At 51.6% G+C, this 22,462-nt stretch overlaps 3 protein-coding genes across 3 annotated transcripts; all 3 read right to left on the bottom strand.

Moving 5' to 3' along the window:
* Nucleotides 1-75: 75 nt before the first annotated feature.
* LOC138212232 (mitotic checkpoint serine/threonine-protein kinase BUB1-like) lies at nt 76-22,320 on the bottom strand. The gene is given in 23 exon segments (XM_069172535.1): nt 76-371; nt 546-651; nt 728-905; nt 1,017-1,174; nt 1,274-1,465; nt 1,962-2,187; nt 2,294-2,354; nt 2,455-2,632; nt 2,730-2,862; nt 2,913-3,042; nt 3,215-3,325; nt 3,530-3,735; nt 3,871-4,169; nt 4,369-4,493; nt 4,581-4,786; nt 4,897-4,946; nt 5,046-5,215; nt 5,217-5,233; nt 5,321-5,517; nt 5,604-5,742; nt 6,192-6,251; nt 21,083-21,283; nt 21,394-22,320. Coding segments are annotated over 23 exon segments (3,432 nt in total). The 5' UTR covers nt 21,483-22,320; the 3' UTR covers nt 76-171.
* On the bottom strand, nt 7,653-14,568 carry LOC138212213 (stonustoxin subunit beta-like). The gene is made up of 2 exons (XM_069172522.1): nt 14,546-14,568; nt 7,653-8,618 (listed from the first exon to the last, which is right to left on the bottom strand). The coding sequence occupies exons 1-2, from the start codon at nt 14,566-14,568 to the stop codon at nt 7,994-7,996; spliced, it is 648 nt and encodes a 215-aa protein (XP_069028623.1). The 3' UTR covers nt 7,653-7,993.
* Nucleotides 15,915-19,739, bottom strand: LOC138212212 (protein NLRC3-like). Its single transcript, XM_069172520.1, is given in 4 exon segments — nt 15,915-15,975; nt 17,193-17,405; nt 17,407-19,258; nt 19,529-19,739. Coding segments are annotated over 4 exon segments (2,337 nt in total).
* Nucleotides 22,321-22,462: the final 142 nt, after the last annotated feature.

Raw genomic sequence — 22,462 nt, 5'->3', positions numbered from 1 at the left:
AAACTCTAGTTTTTACAATTTGAAAGCCGAGAAAATTCAATTTCCAAAGTAAAGTACATAAAAATGACTTCATTCTTTTATATGTCCAAACAAGCGCTGCTCCTGCGGTGACCTTTGACCTTCAACCCTTCTCTCTCTCTCTGAAACCCGTTTCTGTGGTTGGGTTTCCCGTCATCTCCGCGGCGCCTTGCGGCTCTCCAGCAGCAGCACCACCAGACGTCTGAGCAGCGCCGGCAGCTTGCTGCTGTAGTTCTGCTGCAGGACCGACGCCAGCCGGCACCGGAGGCTCCGCAGGCTCGGCGCCGAGCCGCCGTCCGGCACGTTGAGCAGGACGTGGAAGAAGTCCAGCCAGAGGTCGCCGTGAGGGTTCCCGGAGGACGAGAAGAGTCCCGGTTAGCTTCCACCCGGTCAGACGACCTCTGGTCCCGGTCCGATTCAAACTGGACTCGTATTGTTGTCACAATATTGGTGTTTCTAAAAGTAATACAAATTAATCGGACAAAACGACTCTGTGGACCGGAGACGGACCAGAGACGGACGTTACCTCCTGAAGACGCCGTTCGTCTTCCACACGCCGCCGTCGTTCGTCACCTGCATGTACGTCCCGAACAGCATGCGGTGGACCGTCCCGGCGAGCCCGAAGTAGTCGGTCTGGAAAACACACGAGGTGAAGATGCAGGAAAACGGAGAGACGTGTGAAAGACAAACCGCGGCAGCGCGTCCTCACCTGGTAGCTCCACGGCTTCCCGCTGAGCATCTCGGTGCACTGGAAGCCCGACGTCAAACAGCGGGCGGTGAACGCCGTGCCTTCTGGGAAAAGCCGCATGTCGATGCTCTGTCCGAGGTCGATGAGGACGAGGCCGTGGTCCACGCCGTCCGGGTCGAAGCAGCTGTTCTCCAGGAACCTCCAAAAAAACACAGCGGCAGCTTTGAAAAAATAAAACAAACACACGAAGACGTTTCCTTCCAAAGTCAACGCGTCCACGTCGGTAGAATCGATGGTGTCGCGGGCGTACCGCTCTCCCAGCAGGAAGTTGTCGGGTTTGACATCGGCGTGGACGATGTGGGCGGCGTGCGGCCGCTCCAACGTGCGCAGGATGCAGACGCTGAAGTACAGGACGAGCGGCGGAGGCATCGCCTCGTCGCTCAGGGATTTGTAGACGTTCACCGCGTTCTGAAGGTGGAGGTGAAAAAAAGAAAGAATCAAACTTCACACGTGGAAAAAGGAGCAGAGACTCTCTGGGCGTGAAGGAGCGGTTATAAACCAGCGGACCAGCAGGGTGCCGTAGTCGTGCAGCTCGCCGACCGGCACGCTGCCGTCGTGGAAGAGGTGGGCGGAGCTGACGCGGCCGTACAGGTGACGGACGGCGGGCTGCAGCCGGGCGTCCGGCTGCGTGTGGATGTAAAACTCCCACGGGTTGGCCGGCTTCTGGACCTGCAGGGAGACACGTTGGACGTCAAGAGTCTTTCTGTCCAACGTCACTCAGATCCAATAAACTGAACTGTGACTGTTTGGACATGTTTCACAGGAAAAGTCAAATCTCTGAGATTTAGACAAAAAAAACACACAACACATTCAAAAAACAACATTGTTTCATACCAATGGACCACTGGGGGGCGCTGCAACTTTATTAAATCCTTTAAAAGGAGTTTAAATTAGGTTCAGGGACTCAAAATACTGGCTTTCATTATGTAAAAGAAAATGATTCAGCTATGATTTAGCTTTAGTGTTTTTTTATGTGTCCAAATGCTGCATTCAACTATATTCAGGACATTTAAAAGAATTTAATTTAAGAATTTTTAACCCTTTCTGGGGCATTTATTTGTTTTGTTTCCGCAGGAAAGTTTTCAAGTTCTGCAGATCTTCTAAAAAAACTAATGTTGCGGTCACTAAAAAGAAAGAATCACATCCGTTGAGGAGTTTTGTGAAAAGAGAGCGAATCGTGGAGATGACGTCTCACCGTCCCGGAGGAGTCGGCGGGACAAAGCGTCTGGTCTCTGAAGGACAGCACGGCGGGGCGAGGAGGCTGCACCACGGTGATGGAGGAGGTGACGGAGGAGGTGGCGAGGCAGTGCTGAGCCAGACCCTCCCCAACGATGGTGCCCTGCCTCGCCGAGGAGGGAACCAGCTGGCTGACGGCCGTCTCAGAGAGCTTGTCGTCGGTCGGACTCTGTTCCCTGATGGGGCTGCAGGGGGGGAGACACCGGGGGAGGGAGGGTGGGAGGAGGGGGGTCGGTCAGTCAGTGAGACATGCTCATCACAACCTCTGTTACCTGAGGACACAACGCTTACCTGAGTTTTTGGGTCTGACGTCGGATGAAAGCGTCGTCGTCAGCATCGCCGCCGTTGTTCTCTGTGAAGAACCGAAAAAGTCTTCGTTTGTCACCAGATTAAGAAGAAGAAGAAAAAGAACCGTGTTGTGAGGCGGGGAGGTCCGGGTCCGGTACCGGTACCTGGGTCCTGGTAGAAGTTGCCGCTGAGGGGGGTCTTGTGAGTGAACGGCGTGGAGACGCACTGGGCCAACATGGCGAAGTCCAAGGTGCTGTTGGGACAGGCGGCCAGCGAGTGGAGCGAGTTGTAGCGAGCGCCCCACATGGTGCTCTCGTCCGGCATCGGGTCAGGAGGAGTGTCCTGGAGAGACGGGGACAAAAACAACAACGTCTGTTTCACCACTTTGCCGACGAAGTGTGTTCGTGACGAATCGACGTCTTCGTAAAAACGAACTCACGTTGGGTTTGTCTGCCTTCGGCGGCGCGACCGGAGCCAGAGCTCGGACGGGTTTGGACTTCTCGGTGGGACGAGCAGCAGCGCTGAGCAGAAACCACGAAGTAAAACCATGAGAGTCTGCCGATTGTTTTCCACTTCTTAGTCAAACCCCGCGTGTTGCCGTGGAAACGGAGCTCGCACTGACAAAAAGTCAGTCTGACAAAAACATGTGATTGAGTTGTTGTTTTGTTTACCTTCCGTTTTGTTTATCGTTGTTGTCCTGGAAGATGGTGAACGGGGCAGCGGAGGGGGGCTGATGCACGAGGAGGGGCCTCCTGTCAATCATAAAGGAGGATGAAGGTCAGCAGGAAACTGGCTTCAGTTGAGGTGAATACTGACAATAATAATCATATTTAATAGTTCAGAAGTTGATGTTCAACACAGGTGACAGATTCCACTTGTAGAAATGTTCTTCATGTAAACAAACACAGTTCGCTGCGTATTTACCGTTCGTCGGGCCGCCGGCGTCCAACTCCCGCTCGGCGGCGTGGAGCGCCGAGGCGTCGCCGAACGGGTCTCGGAGGAACGTCGGGGCCGCGAACGTGTCCCTGATCACACCTGAGAGACGACACGGAGACGGTTCGATGGCGCCGGACAAACTACGTCAACTAGAAACGGTGCGCTCGGAGAGCTGCGGTGAATTCACAGTAAAAGTAGGGTTAGCTCTATTTACGTTTCCATAGCAACACGGAGATGTAATCTGAGGAGTTTTACCTGAGTTTCACCTCCTCCCCCCCCTCCCCATCCGACGGTTGTGCTCACCCAGCGCCTCCCTCCTGTTGACGGTGGGCGACGGCACCCTGGAGGGCGTGGCCTGAACGAAGCCCAGGGAGGTGTTGGGAGTGACGCGAGACAGGTTGGACGTCCCGCTGTGAGACACTGAGGGAGACGCAGAGAGAGAGAGGGAGGTGTGGGGACGGTCACAGGAAGCTGAGAGGGACAGAAAGGGGGAGGAGCTTGCTGGTGAACGGGCGGTTTACTTCCCGTCCAGTTTCTGCTCTGCTGGCGGTTCACCGACGTCTCTGAGAAACAAAAAACAAAAACAAGATGAAGAAAGAAAAGATTCTCAGATGGCCGACGCGCTGCAGGAGGACTCGACTCACTGCTGCGTGCCGTCGGCCTCCTCCGGTTCTCCGGCGTCCTGGTGGGGAACATCGGCGGGTTCGTGGAGCGGCGGCTCCACATCTGCCGGCACAGAGGCATGATGGGAAATCTCAGAGCGCAGAGCGTCTGTCTGCTGAGGAGGAGGAGGTTCGGCGGCCTCGTGGATGAAGGCCGGCTCGGTGTGCAACCTCAGGCCCAGAGAGTTCCTGCTGCTCAGGCGGTCGGAGGGTCGGGGACACCCAGAGGCATGCTGGGAAGGATCCGGGTTCCCACTGGTGGCTGGTTCTGCTGCACAGAGCTGAAAAAAACAAGGAAAAGGATGTTTTCTCATGAGATGAGTTTCCTGCTTAAATGTTGAAGAACCAGACATACCAGGTTTCAGATGTTTAAAAGCAGCCTTTGATTGAATAAATATTTAATTGTCTCTTTACTTTTTACTCTGTTGTAGTTTTTATATTTAACTGTTAATGCAGCATTGAAGGAGTTTGAAGTTTCACCTCCTGAGACTCAGCCGGTCCCGAAACACCGAAACACCCCAGATCCTGGTTCATTATCTCCATCAGACCTGTCAGGCTGCGGACTCCCTCCTTCTGCTCCTTCTGCTCCTTCTGCTCCTTCTCCGCTTCAAGCCAAACCAAAAACCACGTCATAATCTCACTTAATGAAGGTTTTTCTTTTTAAACGGTAGATTGAGAAAGCGCTGACTCACCGGTTTCCCTCCGCTCCTCCTCCTCCTCCTCCTCCTCCTCCTCCCGTCTCTCCTGGAGTTTACGGAAGTATTTCTGAGCTCGGACCTCCTCGAAACAAAGTTGGGATCCTTCGCAGACGAGTTCGTCCTCCAGGTACTCGGACACGTTCTGAACCCCGGAGCTCCGGCCGGACGGGATCGTCCCCGACGTCTCCGAGCGGGACACTCTGCGGAGGAGACCGTGGATGAGACATCCTGGAGTTATTTGAGTCAACTAATTAAAAACAACACGATACAATCTAAAAAAAAGATCCTAAAACTGAAACCGTCCACTTACGTCACGGTCGTCCTGTTCAGAGACATTTTTAACGGGCACTCCACAGACGGCTGGGACAGAGAGCACAGAGGGTGTTAGCGAGGTTTAAAAAACAAAAACACAGGATAACGCTGCGTTATTAAACCGTTACCACGGAGACGCACACCCACCACGCTCTGAGCCTGTCCGTCGGAGGACATCTGATCGGTCAAGTGGGAGTTCTGCAGCGCGGTCCGACCCGCTTTCACGAAATAAAAGTCAAGACGGCAGACGGGACTTTTAAAAAGAAACCAACGGAGGAGAACCAGAAGTCCCACCTGAGGCCGGCGCCGGGATCCTGGTTCTGGTCTGAAACCGCCTGCAGGATTTAAAAAGGTCCTGTCGGTGACACGTCGTTCTACAGTTTGAAGCGCTGAATCGGACACCTCCAAAACATCTGGTTTACCTGTACTCGTGCAGGACGGCGTCGGCCGGCCGGGCCCGGTTCTCCACCGCTTTCTGGTCCACGGCGTCCGCCTGCTCGTCCGTCCCCCGGAGCTCCGGCCGCCGGGCCCGGGCCGCGTACGGGGCGGCCGTCCCGCCGCCGACGCCGCGGCCGAAAACGTGGCCGTACGGGGCGACGGGGTCGGACCGGTGCCTCGCCTGCCGAAGACGCGGGAAGAGAAGCGTGAAGAAGGAAAAAGGCGTGACCGCTTCACGCCGTCGTCGTGTTTGAAGTCCGGACTCACGCATTTGATGCAGTAGTTCACGTATCTGACGTCGTTGGCGTATCGCTCCACGTTCAGAAATCTCTGGACGAGGCTGTCCAACACCAGCGACATCCCGCCGCCCTCCGCCGGTCGCATCTGCTCCAGGTACTCCACCAACCTGATGGGGGGAGGAGGGGGGACACTGAGCTGTCAATCACACAATATAACAAAACATCCAGGTTGGGAGACATGAAGCTAAAAAAATAAGAGAATGAAACAAATGGATCTGAGGTAGGAACCGGATAATCACAGGAAGGTCAAAAAAAGAAGCTTTTAAAGGTCAATAAAAACTGGAACACAAGAGGAAGACTTCTTTAAACACTTCTTAAAGAAATATAACAGATGCACAGCTGATACCTTCATACTCGGAGCTGAGTCTGTATTCATGACAACTCAAGCTTTTAATGCAAATGTCTCTTATGTCCATAGTTTGAAGTGATGCCTGGTGTGATTTCAGATGTGCATTTGTATTGTTTTTGCTGTTAAAGTGTGTTTTCTCTAATTCTCTCCGTTACAGACAATAAAGAGACGAACGTTTCCTCATTTAAAAACAATCCCGTTACTCACTTGTCCCACGGATCCAGTGGGTCGTCTCCCGTGTACGAGGACAAACTGTCTTCAAAACACCTCCAAAAATAAAGTCGGAGAAATCCATGAAAATGAAGGAACGTTAAGTCCATTTTATAAAAGTTAAATCTTTTATAAAGTGCTCATAACACAGCAACACGTTAGCAGTCAGCTAACACCGGCTAACGTCCGCGCGACTTCCTGTAAATACGCAGCGATGTCCATTTGAAGAGTTTTTAAGACGTCTGAACAAAACAAGTAATTTAACTCCTCTGCTGTGGATATATTAAACTCTTATCGGGACGACTGGATGAACAAATCCGTTTTCTGCTGATAAGTTCCATCGTTTGTGGTGTTTCCGTCCTCCGAGCTGCTGCTCGCTGCTCCCGTTACGTTTCAAATTTAACGCTCAGCCAATAGCGTTTCAGAGTGTCGTAAAGCCACGCCCCCAACGCGTGACGTCTACCGTGGGGCGCAAACACAAAACAAAAATACTTTTGCATCGAGGGAATTTCTGTATTTAAATCGATGTATGTTTCTTCATTTGTATTTTCTTTGTTCCTTTTGTTGTTTGTTATTTACTGTCCGGTTATCTCCACATTGCTGCCTTTTCTGTACGAAATAATGAGTGTTAATCTACACTGTTTGTAAACTTACATCTTGTTCAATAAAGTTCTGAAAAAAAGAAAAGAAAAATTACAAAAAGCTGACAGATAAGAAAATATGTGTCTATAAAAGTGTCATTTTGATTTGACTTTAATTAGTGGATTTTAATTATAGAGCATTTCTATCTTTATATCGAACGTTTTACTTGATTTTTTAAATTAAAATAAACTGAATTGTGAATTGTGTGAAAGGAGCCTCGGACCAAAGTACCAGAATCTGATCTGACTAAAAGAGAACGTTTCCGTCCGGATCAAACTGAACCACGGTTTGGTTCGTTCACATCGTGACAAAACTTTCTGGATGATTCACACTTGTAGGCCGTAAACAGGAAGTTGAGGCCAGATATCGTTGCCCAGGAAACAGTCGGTGCTGACGACGGGACGGAGACGACGACATTGATACTCAAGTGATGACGTGGAGTCGTAGGTGATGATGACAGAACGGGCAGTAGTTCACACCTTGAACATTGTTATGTTTGGGGGCGTGTATGTTTGATTGACAGGCCTGGGAGGAAGTCATGTTTCCTGTATCGGTGGGCGGGGCATAGTGTCCTCCGTCTCCGTTAGACCCCTCCCTCCTCCCCAGCTCGTCCAAATATGGTCATTTCTGGCGGAGATGTCGACGGCTGAATGTCATAACGGAGGGTTTAAAACATCCGTTCACAAACCGACGGGTGACGTCGTTGTTGGTTTTCTCACATTAAGAAGCAGAACAGAAGCAGAACCTTTCAGGGAGATCACACAGGGGTGGACTCAGTTTGTTCTAACAACATATTAAACAACCCGGCAGAAAACACACTTTAAATGAAACTTTATTCAAATATTCACGTTTTATTTCATCAACTCAAACACAGAAAACATTTCAACAGGATTCATGACGAGTGTAAAAGTTATTTTCAGGCCGTCTTGCAGCAGGTTTCCAGAATCTGCTGATGTTTATCAGCCAAAGAGCTCAGTTTGACCTTCATCTGTCCACATGGAAGTGAAGGTCAAAGTTCAGAGGTGAGGACATCATTTCACTACTTCTGACACAAAACATATTCTGACATCACAATCAGTGATTCAACGGTGAACCAAAGAGAAACTTCATCCACCATCAACATTTAAAGCTGCTGTCACTTCCACAGACTCTTCCTCCTACAGAGAACACAGAGACACTGAGGAACCATCTGACCAGAACCTAAATCCAGGATACAGAGGTTCAGTGAATGTGGTGTTGAAGGTGTGGAGGTGGATCAGAGTGTCAGAGGAGATTCTGTAGAAGGACAGAGTGCCAGCAGGACAGTCCACATACACTGCTACTCTGTTGGAGGAGGAGGAGGAGGAGGAGGAGGAGATTAATGTTACTCTGTTATTGTGCCAGACAGAGTAACGACCACCATCATAGCAGTTCAGACTCCAGGACTGATCGTTCCCTCCAAACCTGCAGTCATAACTGTTTCCTCTCCTTCTGATTCCTCTGTAACTCACTGCTATATCAACACCTCCTCTCCTCTCGACCTCCCAGTAACAGCGACCAGTCAGACCAGTTCTACACAGCAGCTGAGGACACCTGTCAAATCTGTCTGGATGATCAGGATATGACTGATCTTCTTCCACCTTCGTCACCTTCCTGTTGTTGTCAGACAGTTTGAGGTTTCTGTTTACTGAGTTTGTGTCCAGTTCAAGTTCACAGAAATCTGATGGAGAGAAAAAGACACGACACAGCTGCAGTTTATCATCTGACACATCTGATGGCTTTTTTCTTTCTTTACTTCCTGACTTGTTGTTCGTTCATAGAAAGTTTAATGATGATACTTTTTGTCAGGCTTTGACTTTTGGGGGACGACATCCAGCTGGATCACTTGAACTAAGACAAAGTAGAATCTTTAAATACGCTTCTCTGATCAAGTTTATTATTGCATCTGCTGTTTTAGGATATCTTGACTGATAAAGCTTGGATGGTTTTTGGTGGCTGGAATTGTTTGTGATTGGATTCTTGTTTTCACTCAAGTAACTGAGAGTCAAAGAGAACAAGTTTAGAGTTAAACTGATGGTCTTTTATTCCAATTCTATTAAGGACTAAGTTGTCTCCCTCCTCCTCCTCTCCTCCTCCTCTCTCCCTCTTCTCCTCCTCCTCCTCTACCTTCTCCTCTCTCCCTCCTCCTCTCTCCCTCCTCTCCTCTTTCCTCCTCTCCTCCTCCTCCTCTCCCCTCCTCCTCCTCTCCCCTCCTCCTCCTCTCTCCCTCCTCCTCTCTTCCTCCTCCTCCCCCTCCACTCCCCTTTCTCTCTTCCTCCTCTCCTCCTCCTCTGTTCCTCCTCCCCCCACCTGTCTCCCTTCTCTCTCCCTCCTCTCCACCGCCTGTCTCCCCACTCTCTCCACTCCTCCCCCCTCCTGTCTCCCTCCTCTCTCCCTCTTCCTCCTCTCCTCCTCCTCTGTACCTCCTCTCCCCCACCTGTCTCCCTCCTGCCCCCCTTCTCACTTCCTCCTCTCCCCCTACTCTCTCCCTCCTTCTCCTCTCTCCCTCCTCTCCCCCTCCCCTCCCCTCCTTTCTAACTCCTCTCTCCCTCCTCTCTACCTCCTCTCCCCCTACTCTGTCCCTCCTCTCCCCCTCCTGTCTCCCTCATCTCCTCCGCCTCTCCCCCTCCTGTTTCCCTGCTCTCTCCCTCTTCCTCCTCTCCTCCTCCTCTCCTCGTCCTCTGTACCTCCTCTCCCTCACCTGTCTCCCTCCTAACCCACTTCTCTCCCCCACCTCTCTTCCTCCTCTCTCCCTCCTCTCTACCTCCTCTCCCCCTACTCTCTCCCTCCTCTCTCCCTATTCTCCACCTCCACTCTCCCCACTCCTCCCCCTCCTGTCTCCCTCCTCTCCTCTCCTCCCCCTCTCCTCCTCCTCTCTCCTCTCTCCCTCCTCTCCACCGCCTCTCTCCCCACTCTCTCCACTCCTCCCCCTCCTGTCTCCCTCCTCTCCTCCCCCTCTCCCCCCTCCTGTCTCCCTCATCTCTCCCTCTTCCTCCTCGCCTCCTCCTCCTTTGTACCTCCTCTCCCTCACCTGTCTCCCTCCTGTCCCCCTTCTCTCTTCCTCCTCCTCTCCCCCTCCTCTCTCCCTCCTCCTCCTCACTCCCTCTTCTCCTCCTCCCCTCCTCTCTCACTCCTCTCTCGCTCCTCCCTCTCTAACCCTCCAGTCTCCCTCCTCTCTCCCTCTTCCTCCTCTCCACCTCCTCTGTACCTCCTCTCCCTCACCTGTCTCCCTCCTGTCCACCTTCTCTCCACCTCCTCTCTTCCTCCTCTCCTCCTCCTTTCTCCCTCCTCTCTACCTCCTCTCTACCTCCTCTCTTCCTCCTCTCTACACTCCTCCCCCCTCCTGTCTCCCTCATCTCCTCCGCCACTCCCCCTCCTGTTTCCCTCCTCTCTCCCTCTTCCTCCTCTCCTCCTCCTCTGTACCTCCTCTGCCTCACCTGTCTCCCTCCTAACCCACTTCTCTCCCCCACCTCTCTTCCTCCTCTCTCCCTCCTCTCTACCTCCTCTCCCTCACCTGTCTCCCTCCTGTCCCCCTTCTCTCTTCCTCCTCTCCTCCTCCTCTCCCGCTTCTTTCCCGCTCCTCTCTCCCTCCTCCTCCTCTCCCCCTCCCCTCCTCCCCTCCTCTCTCCCTCCTCTCTTCCTCCTCTCTACCTCCTCTCCCCCTACTCTCTCCCTCCTCTCCCCCTCCTCTCTCCCTCCTCTCTCCCTTCTCTCTTCCCCCTCTCCTCCTCCTCCTCTCCCCCTCCTCTCTCCCTCCTCCTCTTCTCTCCCCTCCTCTCTCACTCCTCTCTCCCTACTCTCCCCCTCCTCTCTTCCTCCTCTCTCCCTCCTCTCTCCTTCCTCTCCTCCTCCTTTCTCCCTCCTCTCTCCCTCCTCTCCACCTCCTCTCTACCTCTTCTCCCCCTACTCTCTCACTCCTCTCTCCCTGCTCTCCCCCACCTCTCTTCTTCCTCTCTCCCTCCTCTCTACCTCCTCCCCCCACCTGTCTCCCTCCTCTCTCCCTCCTCTCTCCCTCCTTTCCACTGTCTCTCTCCCCACTCTCTCGACTCCTCCTCCCCTCCTGTCTCCCTCCTCTCCTCCCCCTCTCCTGCTCCTGTCTCCCTCCTGTCTCCCTCTTCCTCCTCTTCTCCCTCCTCTCCCCGTCCCCTCCTGTCTCCCTCCTCTCCTCCCCCTCTCCCGCTCCTGTCTCCCTCCTCTCTCCCTCTTCCTCCTCTTCTCCCTCCTCTCCCCCTCCCCTCCTCTCTCCCTACTCTCCTCCTCCTTTCTCCCTCCTCTCTACCTCCTTTCTCCCTCCTCTCCACCTCCTCTCTCCCTCCTCTCTCCCTGCTCTCCCCCACCTCTCTTCTTCCTCTCTCCCTCCTCTCTACCTTCTCTCCCCCTACTCTCTCACTCCTCTCACCCTCCTCTCCCCCACCTCTCTTCCTCCTCTGTCCCTTCTCTCCACCTCCTCTCCACCTCCTCTCTTCCTCCTCTCCCCCTCCTCTCCCCCTACTCTCTCCCTCCTCTCCCCCTCCTCTCTCCCTCCTCTCCCCCTCCTCTCTTCCTCCTCTCTTCCTCCTCCCTACTTCCTCTCCTCCTCCTTTCTCCCTCCTCTCTACCTCCTCTCTTCCTCCTCTCTACACTCCTCCCCCCTCCTGTCTCCCTCATCTCCTCCGCCACTCCCCCCTCCTGTTTCCCTCCTCTCTCCCTCTTCCTCCTCTCCTCCTCCTCTGTACCTCCTCTCCCTCACCTGTCTCCCTCCTAACCCACTTCTCTCCCCCACCTCTCTTCCTCCTCTCTCCCTCCTCTCTACCTCCTCTCCCCCTACTCTCTCCCTCCTCTCTCCCTATTCTCCACCTCCTCTCTCCCCACTCCTCCCCCTCCTGTCTCCCTCCTCTCCTCCCCCTCTCCCCCTCCTCTCTGCTCTCTCCCTCCTCTCCACCGCCTCTCTCCCCACTCTCTCCACTCCTCCCCCTCCTGTCTCCCTCCTCTCCTCCCCTTCTCCCCCTCCTGTCTCCCTCATCTCTCCCTCTTCCTCCTCGCCTCCTCCTCCTATGTACCTCCTCTCCCTCACCTGTCTCCCTCCTGTCCCCCTTCTCTCTTCCTCCTCCTCTCCCCCTCCTCTCTCCCTCCTCCTCCTCTCTCCCTCTTCTCCTCCTCCCCTCCTCTCTCACTCCTCTCTCCCTCCTCCCTCTCTAACCCTCCAGTCTCCCTCCTCTCTCCCTCTTCCTCCTCTCCACCTCCTCTGTACCTCCTCTCCCTCACCTGTCTCCCTCCTGTCCCCCTTCTCTCTTCCTCCTCTCCTCCTCCTCTCCCGCTTCTTTCCCGCTCCTCTCTCCCTCCTCTCCCTCTCCCCTCCTCTCTCCCTCCTCTCTTCCTCCTCTCTACCTCCTCTCCCCCTACTCTCTCCCTCCTCTCTCCCTCCTCTCCCCCTCCTCTCTCCCTCCTCTCTCCCTTCTCTCTTCCTCCTCTCCTCCTCCTCTCCCCCTCCTCTCTCCCTCCTCCTCCTCTCTCCCCTCCTCTCTTCCTCCTCTCTCCCTCCTCTCTACTTCCTCTCCTCCTCCTTTCTCCCTCCTCTCTCCTTCCTCTCCACCTCTCTCCCTCCTCTCTACCTCTTCTCCCCCTACTCTCTCACTCCTCTCACCCTCCTCTCCCCCACCTCTCTCCCTCCTCTCCACCTCCTCTCTTCCTCCTCTCCCCCTCCTCTCCCCCTACTCTGTCCCTCCTCTCCCCCTCCTGTCTCCCTCATCTCCTCCGCCTCTCCCCCTCCCGTTTCCCTGCTCTCTCCCTCTTCCTCCTCTCCTCCTCCTCTCCTCGTCCTCTGTACCTCCTCTCCCCCACCTGTCTCCCTCCTAACCCCCTTCTCTCCCCCACCTCTCTTCCTCCTCTCTCCCTCCTCTCTACCTCCTCTCCCCCTACTCTCTCCCTCCTCTCTCCCTCCTCTCTACTTCTTCTCCTCCTCCTTTCTCCCTCCTCTCTACCTCCTCTCTCCCTCCTCTCTCCCTCCTTTCCACCGCCTCTCTCCCCACTCTCTCGACTCCTCCTCCCCTCCTCTCTCCCTCCTCTCCCCCTCCTGTCTCCCTCCTCTCTCCCTCTTCCTCCTCTTCTCCCTCCTCTCCCCCTCCCCTCCTCTCTCCCTACTCTCCCCCTCCTCTCTTCCTCCTCTCTCCCTCCTCTCTACTTCCTCTCCTTCTCCTTTCTCCCTCCTCTCTACCTCCTTTCTCCCTCCTCTCCACTCCCTCTCTCCCCACTCTCTCGATTCCTCCTCCCCTCCTCTCTCCCTCCTCTCTCCCTCTTGTCTCCCTCCTCTCCTCCCCCTCTCCCGCTCCTGTCTCCCTCCTCTCTCCCTCTTCCTCCTCTTCTCCCTCCTCTCCCCCTCCCCTTCTCTCCACCTCCTCTCCACCTCCTCTCCACCTCCTCTCTTCCTCCTCTCCCCCTACTCTCTCCCTCCTCTCCCCCTCCTCTCTCCCTCCTCTCTCCCTCCTCTCTTCCTCCTCTCTTCCTCCTCCCTACTTCCTCTCCTCCTCCTTTCTCCCTCCTCTCTACCTCCTCTCTTCCTCCTCTCTACACTCCTCCCCCCTCCTGTCTCCCTCATCTCCTCCGCCACTCCCCCTCCTGTTTCCCTCCTCTCTCCCTCTTCCTCCTCTCCTCCTCCTCTGTACCTCCTCTCCCTCACCTGTCTCCCTCCTAACCCACTTCTCTTCCTCCTCTCTCCCTCCTCTCTACCTCCTCTCCCCCTACTCTCTCCCTCCTCTCTCCCTATTCTCCACCTCCTCTCTCCCCACTCCTCCCCCTCCTGTCTCCCTCCTCTCCTCCCCCTCTCCCCCTCCTCTCTCCTCTCTCCCTCCTCTCCACCGCCTCTCTCCCCCACTCTCTCCACTCCTCCCCCTCCTGTCTCCCTCCTCTCCTCCCCCTCTCCCCCTCCTGTCTCCCTCCTCTCTCCCTCTTCCTCCTCGCCTCCTTCTGCTATGTACCTCCTCTCCCTCACCTGTCTCCCTCCTGTCCCCCTTCTCTCTTCCTCCTCCTCTCCCCCTCCTCTCTCCCTCCTCTCTCCCTCCTCTCCCCCTCCCCTCCTCTCTCACTCCTCTCTCCCTCCTCCCTCTCTAACCCTCCAGTCTCCCTCCTCTCTCCCTCTTCCTCCTCTCCACCTCCTCTGTACCTCCTCTCCCTCACCTGTCTCCCTCCTGTCCCCCTTCTCTCTTCCTCCTCTCCTCCTCCTCTCCCGCTTCTTTCCCGCTCCTCTCTCCCTCCTCCTCCTCTCCCCCTCCTCTCCCCCTCCCCTCCTCTCTTCTTCCTCTCTCCCTCCTCTCTACCTCCTCCCCCCTACTCTCTCACTCCTCTCCCCCACCTCTCTTCCTCTTCTCTCCCTCCTCTCCACCTCCTCTCTTCCTCCTAACCCCCTCCTCTCCCCCTACTCTGTCCCTCCTCTCCCCCTCCTGTCTCCCTCATCTCCTCCGCCTCTCCCCCTCCTGTTTCCCTGCTCTCTCCCTCTTCCTCCTCTCCTCCTCCTCTCCTCCTCCTCCGTACCTCCTCTCCCTCACCTGTCTCCCTCCTGTCCCCCTCCTCTCTCACTCCTCTCTCCCTCCTCTCCCCCTCCTCTCCACCTCCTCTCTTCCTCCTCTCCCCCTCTTCTCTCCCTCCTCCTCCTCTCTCCCTCCCCTCCTCTCCTCCCTCACTCCTCTCTTCCTCCTCTCTACCTCCTCTCCCCCTACTCTCTCACTCCTCTCTCCCTCATCTCCCGCTCCTCTCTCCCTCCTCTCTCCCTCCTCTCTACCGCCTATCTCCCCACTCTCCCTCCTCCTCCTCTCTCCCTCCTCTCCCCCTCCCCTCCTCTCTCACTCCTCTTCCTCCTCTCTCCCTCCTCTCCACCGCCTACCTCCCCACTCTCTCCACTCCTCCCCCCTCCTGTCTCCCTCCTCTCCTCCCCCTCTCGCCCTCCTGTCTCCCTCCTCTCTCCCTCTTCCTCCTCTCCTCCTCCTCTCCTCCTCCTCTGTACCTCCTCTCCCCCACCTGTCTCCCTCCTGTCCCCGTTCTCTCTTCCTCCTCTCCTCTCTCCCTCCTCCACCCTCGACCTGACTACTACCTTCAACAACTCTGTTATCCCGACCCTGACTGCTAAGAACCTCGGTGACACTCGACAGTCAACTCTCTCTTACTGCCAACATCACTGCAACAACACGTTCCTGTAGATACATGCTGCACAACATCAGGAGAATACGTCCTCTTCTCACTCAGAAGGCGGCGCAGGTTCTGGTCCAGGTTCTGGTCCAGGTTCTGGTCATCTCACGCCTGGACTACTATAACTCCCTCCTGGCAGGTCTACCTGTTAGTGCCATTCGTCCTCTGCAGTTCATCCAGAATGCAGCAGCTCGACTTGTCTTCAACCCTCCCCCTCCTCTCCCCCTCCTCCTCCTCTCTCCCTTCTCTCCTCCTCCTGCTCTCCTCCTTCTCTTCCCCTCCTCCTCCTCTCCTCCTCTCCCCCTCCTCTCCTCCTCCTGTCTCCCTCCTCTCCCCCTTCTCCTCCCCTCCTCTCCCCCTTCTCTCTACCTCCTCCTCCTCTCCTTCTTCTCCTCCTCTGCTCCCTTCACTGGTTACCAGTTGCCGCCCACATCCGTTTCCAAACATTGGTACTTCGTACCGTGCTGTGAACAGATCAGGTCCAGTCTACATCCAGGACATGGTCCAACCTTACATCCCAGCCCGTTCACTCCGCTCTGCATCGGCCAATCAGCTTGTTGCTCCTCACTGAGTTAAACACTCTACAAAATCATGACTGTTTGCTGTCCTGGCTCCTAAATGGTGGAATGAGCTCCCCAACGACATCAGGACAGCAGAAACTCTGTACATCTTCCACCACAAACTAAAAACACACCTCTTCAGACTTTACCTTGAATAGGAGAACTTTAGGAGCTTAAAATGGAACTTACTTTTTGTACTTGTAGTTCAGCTTTCTAGAAGAAATTGTATTTTCTTGATTCTTGTTATTCTGGGTTTTGTACCCTCATGGTTGAAATGCACTTATTGTGAGTCGCTTTGGACAAAAGCGTCAACTAAATTAAATTAAATGTAACATAACGTGTATCAGTCAAACTTACACTTCCTCAGACCAGGTTTTAACCACTGCTCTCCACCATGGTCCACCCTGGAGGAAGAAACAGTCACAATGATTTTCTATCCAACAGGAGTCCTAACTGTTGTTCAACATGAAGCAGAGTTCCTCAGTTTGTCAGTGAGACACAGAAACAGGCTGAAACTCATCAGTGTCAACTGTCTCTCTGATGGTTTCACTGCTGTCTGTGAGGAAAACACCTGAAGAAGAAGAAGAAGTGATGTAGAAATAATCAGAGAGCTCAGTCTCCACTGATCTGCTCAGTTTTTATTGATGTCCTCCCACATGTGAAATATTGGTCTCTGCATGTTGTCCCTTAAAATGAACAGTTTGACCAACATTCACATGAACAGCTGAACTGTTTTCAGACTGTTCACAGATCAGTCCAACCACCACATTCAGTTGGTTTGTGTAATTTACATGTTCAGAATCGAGGGTGTAATGATGGAGGGAGTCAGCTGTAGAGACTGAAGCTCTGGGAGGAAAAGTTGTAACTCTGGACTGAAAAATAAAACTGACTTGATTTTAAAACTTAATATAAAAACGACTGTATTTCAGAGTGAAGACTGAGGCCAAACTTTGAGTCCTGAACTTCTCAAATTTGTGTGACCAGAAGTTCATCTCATTATGTTTATTAGTTGTTGAGATGAATCAGTTTGGACCAAAGTGGTGATCGACTGATGAACACTGTCGTCCCTACAGCCAGGCTGACAACATGGTTCAAGATGAGAAGGATTTGACACCAACTTCACAATGTTTCTAATGAACAGCTGTTTCCATTTGATAAAAGACTTCTGAGGATCCACATGTTTCCTAACTCAGACCTCCTCACTCCTCTGAACAGAAACAAAAGAAACAAGTCATCCTTCATGATGATGGACCTGAGCAACAACACATGAAGTCAAATCAATGAGACAAACCTGCACTGTGTGAGCTCTGGTTGTCTGTCCATACCTGAGAGTGTCCAGTCTCCATTGAGGAGCCTCCAGACCAGCAGACAGCAACTTCACTCCTGAGTCTCCTGGATGATTGTAGCTCAGGTCCAGCTCTCTCAGATGGGAGGGGTTGGAGCTCAGAGCTGAGGCCAGAGAAGCACAGCCTTCCTCTGAGATCAGACAACCTGACAGACTGGAGTCAGAAAAATATCATCAACTCCAGAAACAAGAAGGAAAATCTTACAGATGTTGAACATCTGCACCAACATGAACTAAATGATAATTTAACTGATCAACAACCAGATATTTCCTGACCTGAGAGTCTCCAGTTTACAGTGAGGACTCTCCAGACCAGCAGACAGCAGCTTCACTCCTGAATCCTGAAGGTCGTTGTGACTCAGGTCCAGCTCTCTCAGACAGGAGGACTGGGAGCTGAGAACTGAGGACAGAGCTTCACAGCTTCTCTCTGATAGCTTACAGTCAGTCAGCCTAGAGAAGAATTAACAATGAACACAAACTGTTTTATTTGTTATTTACTAAATGAAACATGTTTAAAATGGTTGATAAATCCTCATACAGAGCTTTGTTGGAGGCTTTGACCACTGGCAGCAGCTTCAGAAGAGCTTCCTCTGAAGCAGAGTATTTCTTCAGGTCAAACACATCCAGATGTTCTTCTGATGACAGTAAGATGAAGACCAGAGCTGACCACTGAGCAGGAGACAGTTTATCTGTGGAGAGACGTCCTGATCTAAGGAACTGTTGGATCTCCTCCACTAGAGAACGATCATTCAGTTCATTCAGACAGTGGAACAGATTGATGCTTCTCTCTGCAGACAGATTCTCACTGATCTTCTTCTTGATGTACTGGACTGTTTTCTGATTGGTCTGTGAGCTACTTCCTGTCTGTGTCAGCAGGCCTCGTAGGAGAGTCTGATTGGTCTGCAGTGAAAGACCCAGAAGGAAGCGGAGGAACAAGTCCAGGTGTCCATTTGGACTTCTTAAAGCTTCGTCCACAGCAGTCTGGTGGAGATGGTTTAGTTTTGTTTTGTTTCTGAAGACTTTAGACAGAGAAGATGTTGTTTGTTGTTCCTTCAGCAGGTTGACAGCAGAGTTGATGAAGGTCAGATGGACGTGAAGAGCAGCCAGAAACTCCTGAACGCTCAGATGGACAAAGCAGAACACCTTGTCCTGGTACAGCCCGCTCTCCTCTTTAAAGATCTGGGTGAACACTCCTGAGTACACTGAGGCTGCTCTGATATCGATGCCACACTCTGTCAGGTCGGATTCATAGAAGATCAGGTTTCCTTTCTGCAGCTGATCAAAAGCCAGTTTTCCCAGAGACTCCATCATCTTCCTGCTCTTTTCATTCCAGTGTGGATCTGTCTCAGCTCCTCCATCATACTTGACCTGCTTCACTTTGGCCTGAACCACCAGGAAGTGGATGAACATCTTCGTCAGGGTCTTGGGCAGCTCTCCTCCGTCTCTGCTTTTCAACACGTCCTCCAGGACTGTAGCAGTGATCCAGCAGAAGACCGGGATGTGGCACATGATGTGGAGGCTTCTGGATGTCTTGATGTGGGAGATGATGCTGCTGGCCTGCTCCTCATCTCTGAACCTCCTCCTGAAATACTCCTCCTTCTGCGGGTCAGTGAACCCTCTGACCTCTGTCACCATGCCGACACACTCGGCAGGGATCTGATTGGCCGCTGCAGGTCGTGTGGTTATCCAGAGGCGAGCGGAGGGAAGCAGTTTCCCCCTGATGAGGTTGGTCAGCAGCACATCCACTGAGGTGGACTCTGTAACATCAGTCAGGATCTCATTGTTGTGGAAGTCCAGAGGAAGTCGACACTCATCCAGACCGTCAAAGATGAACACAACCTGGAAGTGTTCAAAGCTGCAGATTCCTGCTGCTTTGGTTTCAGTGAAGAAGAGATGAACCAGTTCCACCAAACTGAACTTTCTCTCTTTCAGCACATTCAGCTCTCTGAAAGTGAACGGAAACATGAACTGGATGTTCTGGTTGGTTTTGTCTTCAGCCCAGTCCAGAGTGAACTTCTGTGTTAACACTGTCTTCCCGATGCCAGCCACTCCCTTTGTCAGCACTGTTCTGATTGGTTCATGTCTTCCAGGTGAGTCTTTAAAGATGTCTTCTTGTCTGATGGTTGTTTCTGGTCTGTCTGGTTTCCTGGATGTTGTTTCAATCTGTCTGACCTCATGTTGATCATTGACCTCTGCAGTCCCTCCCTCTGTGATGTACAGCTCTGTGTACATGTCATTCAGAAGGGTTCGGTTTCCTGCTTTAGAAATCCCCTCAAACACACTCTGGAACTTCTTCCTCAGGTTAGATTGAAGATGTTGTCGACACTCTGGAAAAACAATTCCTAAACAAACAAACAAACAAACAAACAAACAACAAGTGAATGTCTCAGTAAACCTGAAGAAAAACTTTTTAACGTCGAAAATATTTCGCGTCTCCATGAAATCAATTCTTCACACCAGTTGTGGACAAACAGTTTCTGACTGTTTTCAGTCCAGAAGAATTCACAGATGTGATGAAGATGTTTGCATCATATTAACAGCAGAGTTTGTAAATCTAAGTTTCTCCCATGTTTCCTCTTTCCATCATGTTCCAGCTGTTAAAATCCTCTTACTGCTCTGCAGACGGTCAGCCAGCTCCTCCTGCTTCAGTCTCCTCAGGAAGTGCAGTGTGATCTTCAGAAATGATTCTCTGCCACTCCTCTGCTCTTCATCCTCACCCTCCAACACCTCCTCATCCTCACACTGACTCTCTAAGCATTCTGGGTAATCTAGACTCAGAATTTTCTGCATCTTCTTCAGCTCGTTCTTTACAAAACTGATCATGTTCTCCTCCAGCAGCTGAAACAGAGAAATATATTAACTTTAATACACAGAACGTATCAGATCATTTTAAATATGGACTGAAATCCTGCTGGTCTACAGAGTGCAGCAGGGAGAATGTGAGTTTTGGTAATTCACTATTTAGTTTGTGTGTTTACACACCAGAAATATGGAGTCCAGGTTTGTTTCAGGAACGTCTGAGTCCTGCTGATCAACTCTGTAAAGTCAACATCAAAACAGAAGATGTTTGGTCACAATTAATCCAGAAACATAAAGTAAAGACACTTCATGTTTTTAGTTACCAAGACAACCAACACCTGACAGAAGCTGAACAGGAAGACAAAACATATATTTTAAATTACTGCCCTTCATCAACAAAACTTCAAAACAGAACTTCTTCAGACTGAGAGACATGTGGAGGCAGCCACCAGCCTGGTCTGTATGGGTCTCCTCTGTGTGGTCCGATGAAGCCCGGCTCTGCATGGAGTCTTTAAATGTATAAATATGATCACCCCTGCTGAACACTGGAAAACCCTCTTTCTGAATACCCGGACACAAGAACAGTTGGGTTTCAGTTTCACACTGAATGGAAAGAAAGTGATCAATGAGTTCAGACATTATGACATCAGGGGGGTTTGATACTAAATGACAAACATTTCACATTATTACCTTTGTTCAACAGACTGGTGTCCATCTTTGAAGGTAATAAGTCGTCCCATAGACCGGTCACTCTTCATGGACACACAGCGGGGTTCAGGAGAATCTGGTTCCCGCTGAAGGATCCTGATGGAAACAGAGATGTGTAGCTTTCAGTTTTAACCCTGCAGATTGTGTGTTTTGTTGGACGCTAACAGAAACATGAATACATCCAGTGTGTTTCCATGAACCTGCAGTTCCAACAAACTGGCATTGCTGAACTAAAGAGACTAAAGAATCTGAGTCTGACGTCCTTTGATCCTCTGAGCTGAGGTGATCCCACCCCTGTGATCTTTGACCATTTTCTTCTTGTGGGCCTCTTTAATTTGATCTTCACTGTCAGCTCAAACATGATGGCCTGCTCTGAGGTTTCTGACTGGAGGACCACGTCATGCAGGGTTACTTGTTACAGACAACTCTTCCTCCTCTCCAGCTCCCTGAACAGATTTCCTTCTGAGTCTCTGTGTGAAGACAGTTTGGTTCCTTTCAACGAACATACAGATTCAACTGCCTGAGATCATCTGTCCAAGCTGCCAACTGTCTCTCCAGATGTCTCCAATCTTCTATCGAGGTGAATAATAAGTTCAACACAAAGACGTTATGACATCAGGAGGGTTTGAAACCAAAAGACAAACTTTAAACATTATTACCTTTGTTTAACAGACTGGTGTCCATCTTTGAAGTTCATAGGTTTGTCCATAGACCAGTCACTCTTCATGGACACACAGCTGCTAACAGGTTCAGGTCCATGTCTATATCCAGGTCCTGGTCCAGGTCCAGGTCCAGGTCCAGGTCCCGGTCCAGGTCCAGTTCCAGGTCCAGGTCCAGCAGGTCCGAGCTGCTGCTTTGTTCTTCAACAGAACACACAGAGCTCTGAGTGAGAATAATGATGGTGCAGTGATGTGAGTGCTGAGCTGTGACGTGGAGAAGAGTCGTGGACAGTTAGAGACGGTCGTCTCACCTCTGAGCTTCGGTCCGGCTCTCATGTTCCCCACACAGAGTGGTTTTAGAGGGACGGACTCCGTCCTCTCTGTCCTCCCACTGATCCATAGCAGAGCCCACAGCTTCACACAAACACAACAACCTGCTCAGTACGTACAACAACATTCACACTACAACAGTGTCACTCTGGATTCCACCACCAGAGGGCGCCAAAGTAAATACAGTTCAGATCCTGTTCAGATTTCCACTGAGGATGGATGTTAGGAAACAACATGAACTCTCTTCATTTCTGTCCAGGTGTGTTTTTCTGATCTACCTGCTAAAAGTTATATTTCACTTGTTTAAAGGAGGTGATGTGATGAATTCAGGCAGAAGTGAATGAAATCCTCACCAGGTGAATTCAGATCCCGTCACAGAGTCGTTCTACCTTCACCTGCAGAGGAAACACAGAGAGAGAAGCTGCTGCTGATTCTGCTTCATCATCAGTCTGACGTCTTCGTCATCCTCTCAGAACCTCACTGTCAAAGTCTGGAAACTTCAAGATGACAGAAAACCAGAGTTCAACTCAGATCACAAGAAAATAAAATATCTCAGAGTCCAAAGATAAATGTGAATATTTCTATCTGCTACATGAAAGAAGGAAAGAACAGAGAGTCTGTAAAAGTATTAAACCTAAACAGGCTGTAACTTTTCTCTAAAAGTTCATATTTTCTTTGACTTGTAAAATCTGCTCCATTTGGAGGAGCTGAGGCTGTTTTTCAGCGACGCCTCCATCTGTGTTGAAGCTCAACAAAGAGCTGAGAGAGTCTGAACAGATCCATGAAAACATTCAACACAGCTGTAGTTTCTAAGAGTCGCTGATGTTGAAATATGACCTCAGTGAAAAACATCTTTTTAAACTGTTTCTGTAGTCGTGTCGTATTTGATGTCTTTGCTGTTTAATCATTGATGGATGATAACGATGTTATCACAGAAGGTTTTATCATTTTATAGCTGCAATCAAAGAACTTTGAACCGTGTTGTTTTTTTATGAATCCCACATCATCTACAGCAAAACATTCATCAGTGAGAATGTAAAACATGTTTCT

Source organism: Embiotoca jacksoni, unplaced genomic scaffold, assembly GCF_022577435.1.
Source record: "Embiotoca jacksoni isolate LCO1_2020_lvr unplaced genomic scaffold, fEmbJac1.0.p SCAF_54, whole genome shotgun sequence".
Classification (NCBI taxonomy): domain Eukaryota; kingdom Metazoa; phylum Chordata; class Actinopteri; family Embiotocidae; genus Embiotoca; species Embiotoca jacksoni.
Note: the sequence above shows the minus strand (reverse complement) of the source record. Positions and strands in the feature narration are given on the sequence as shown.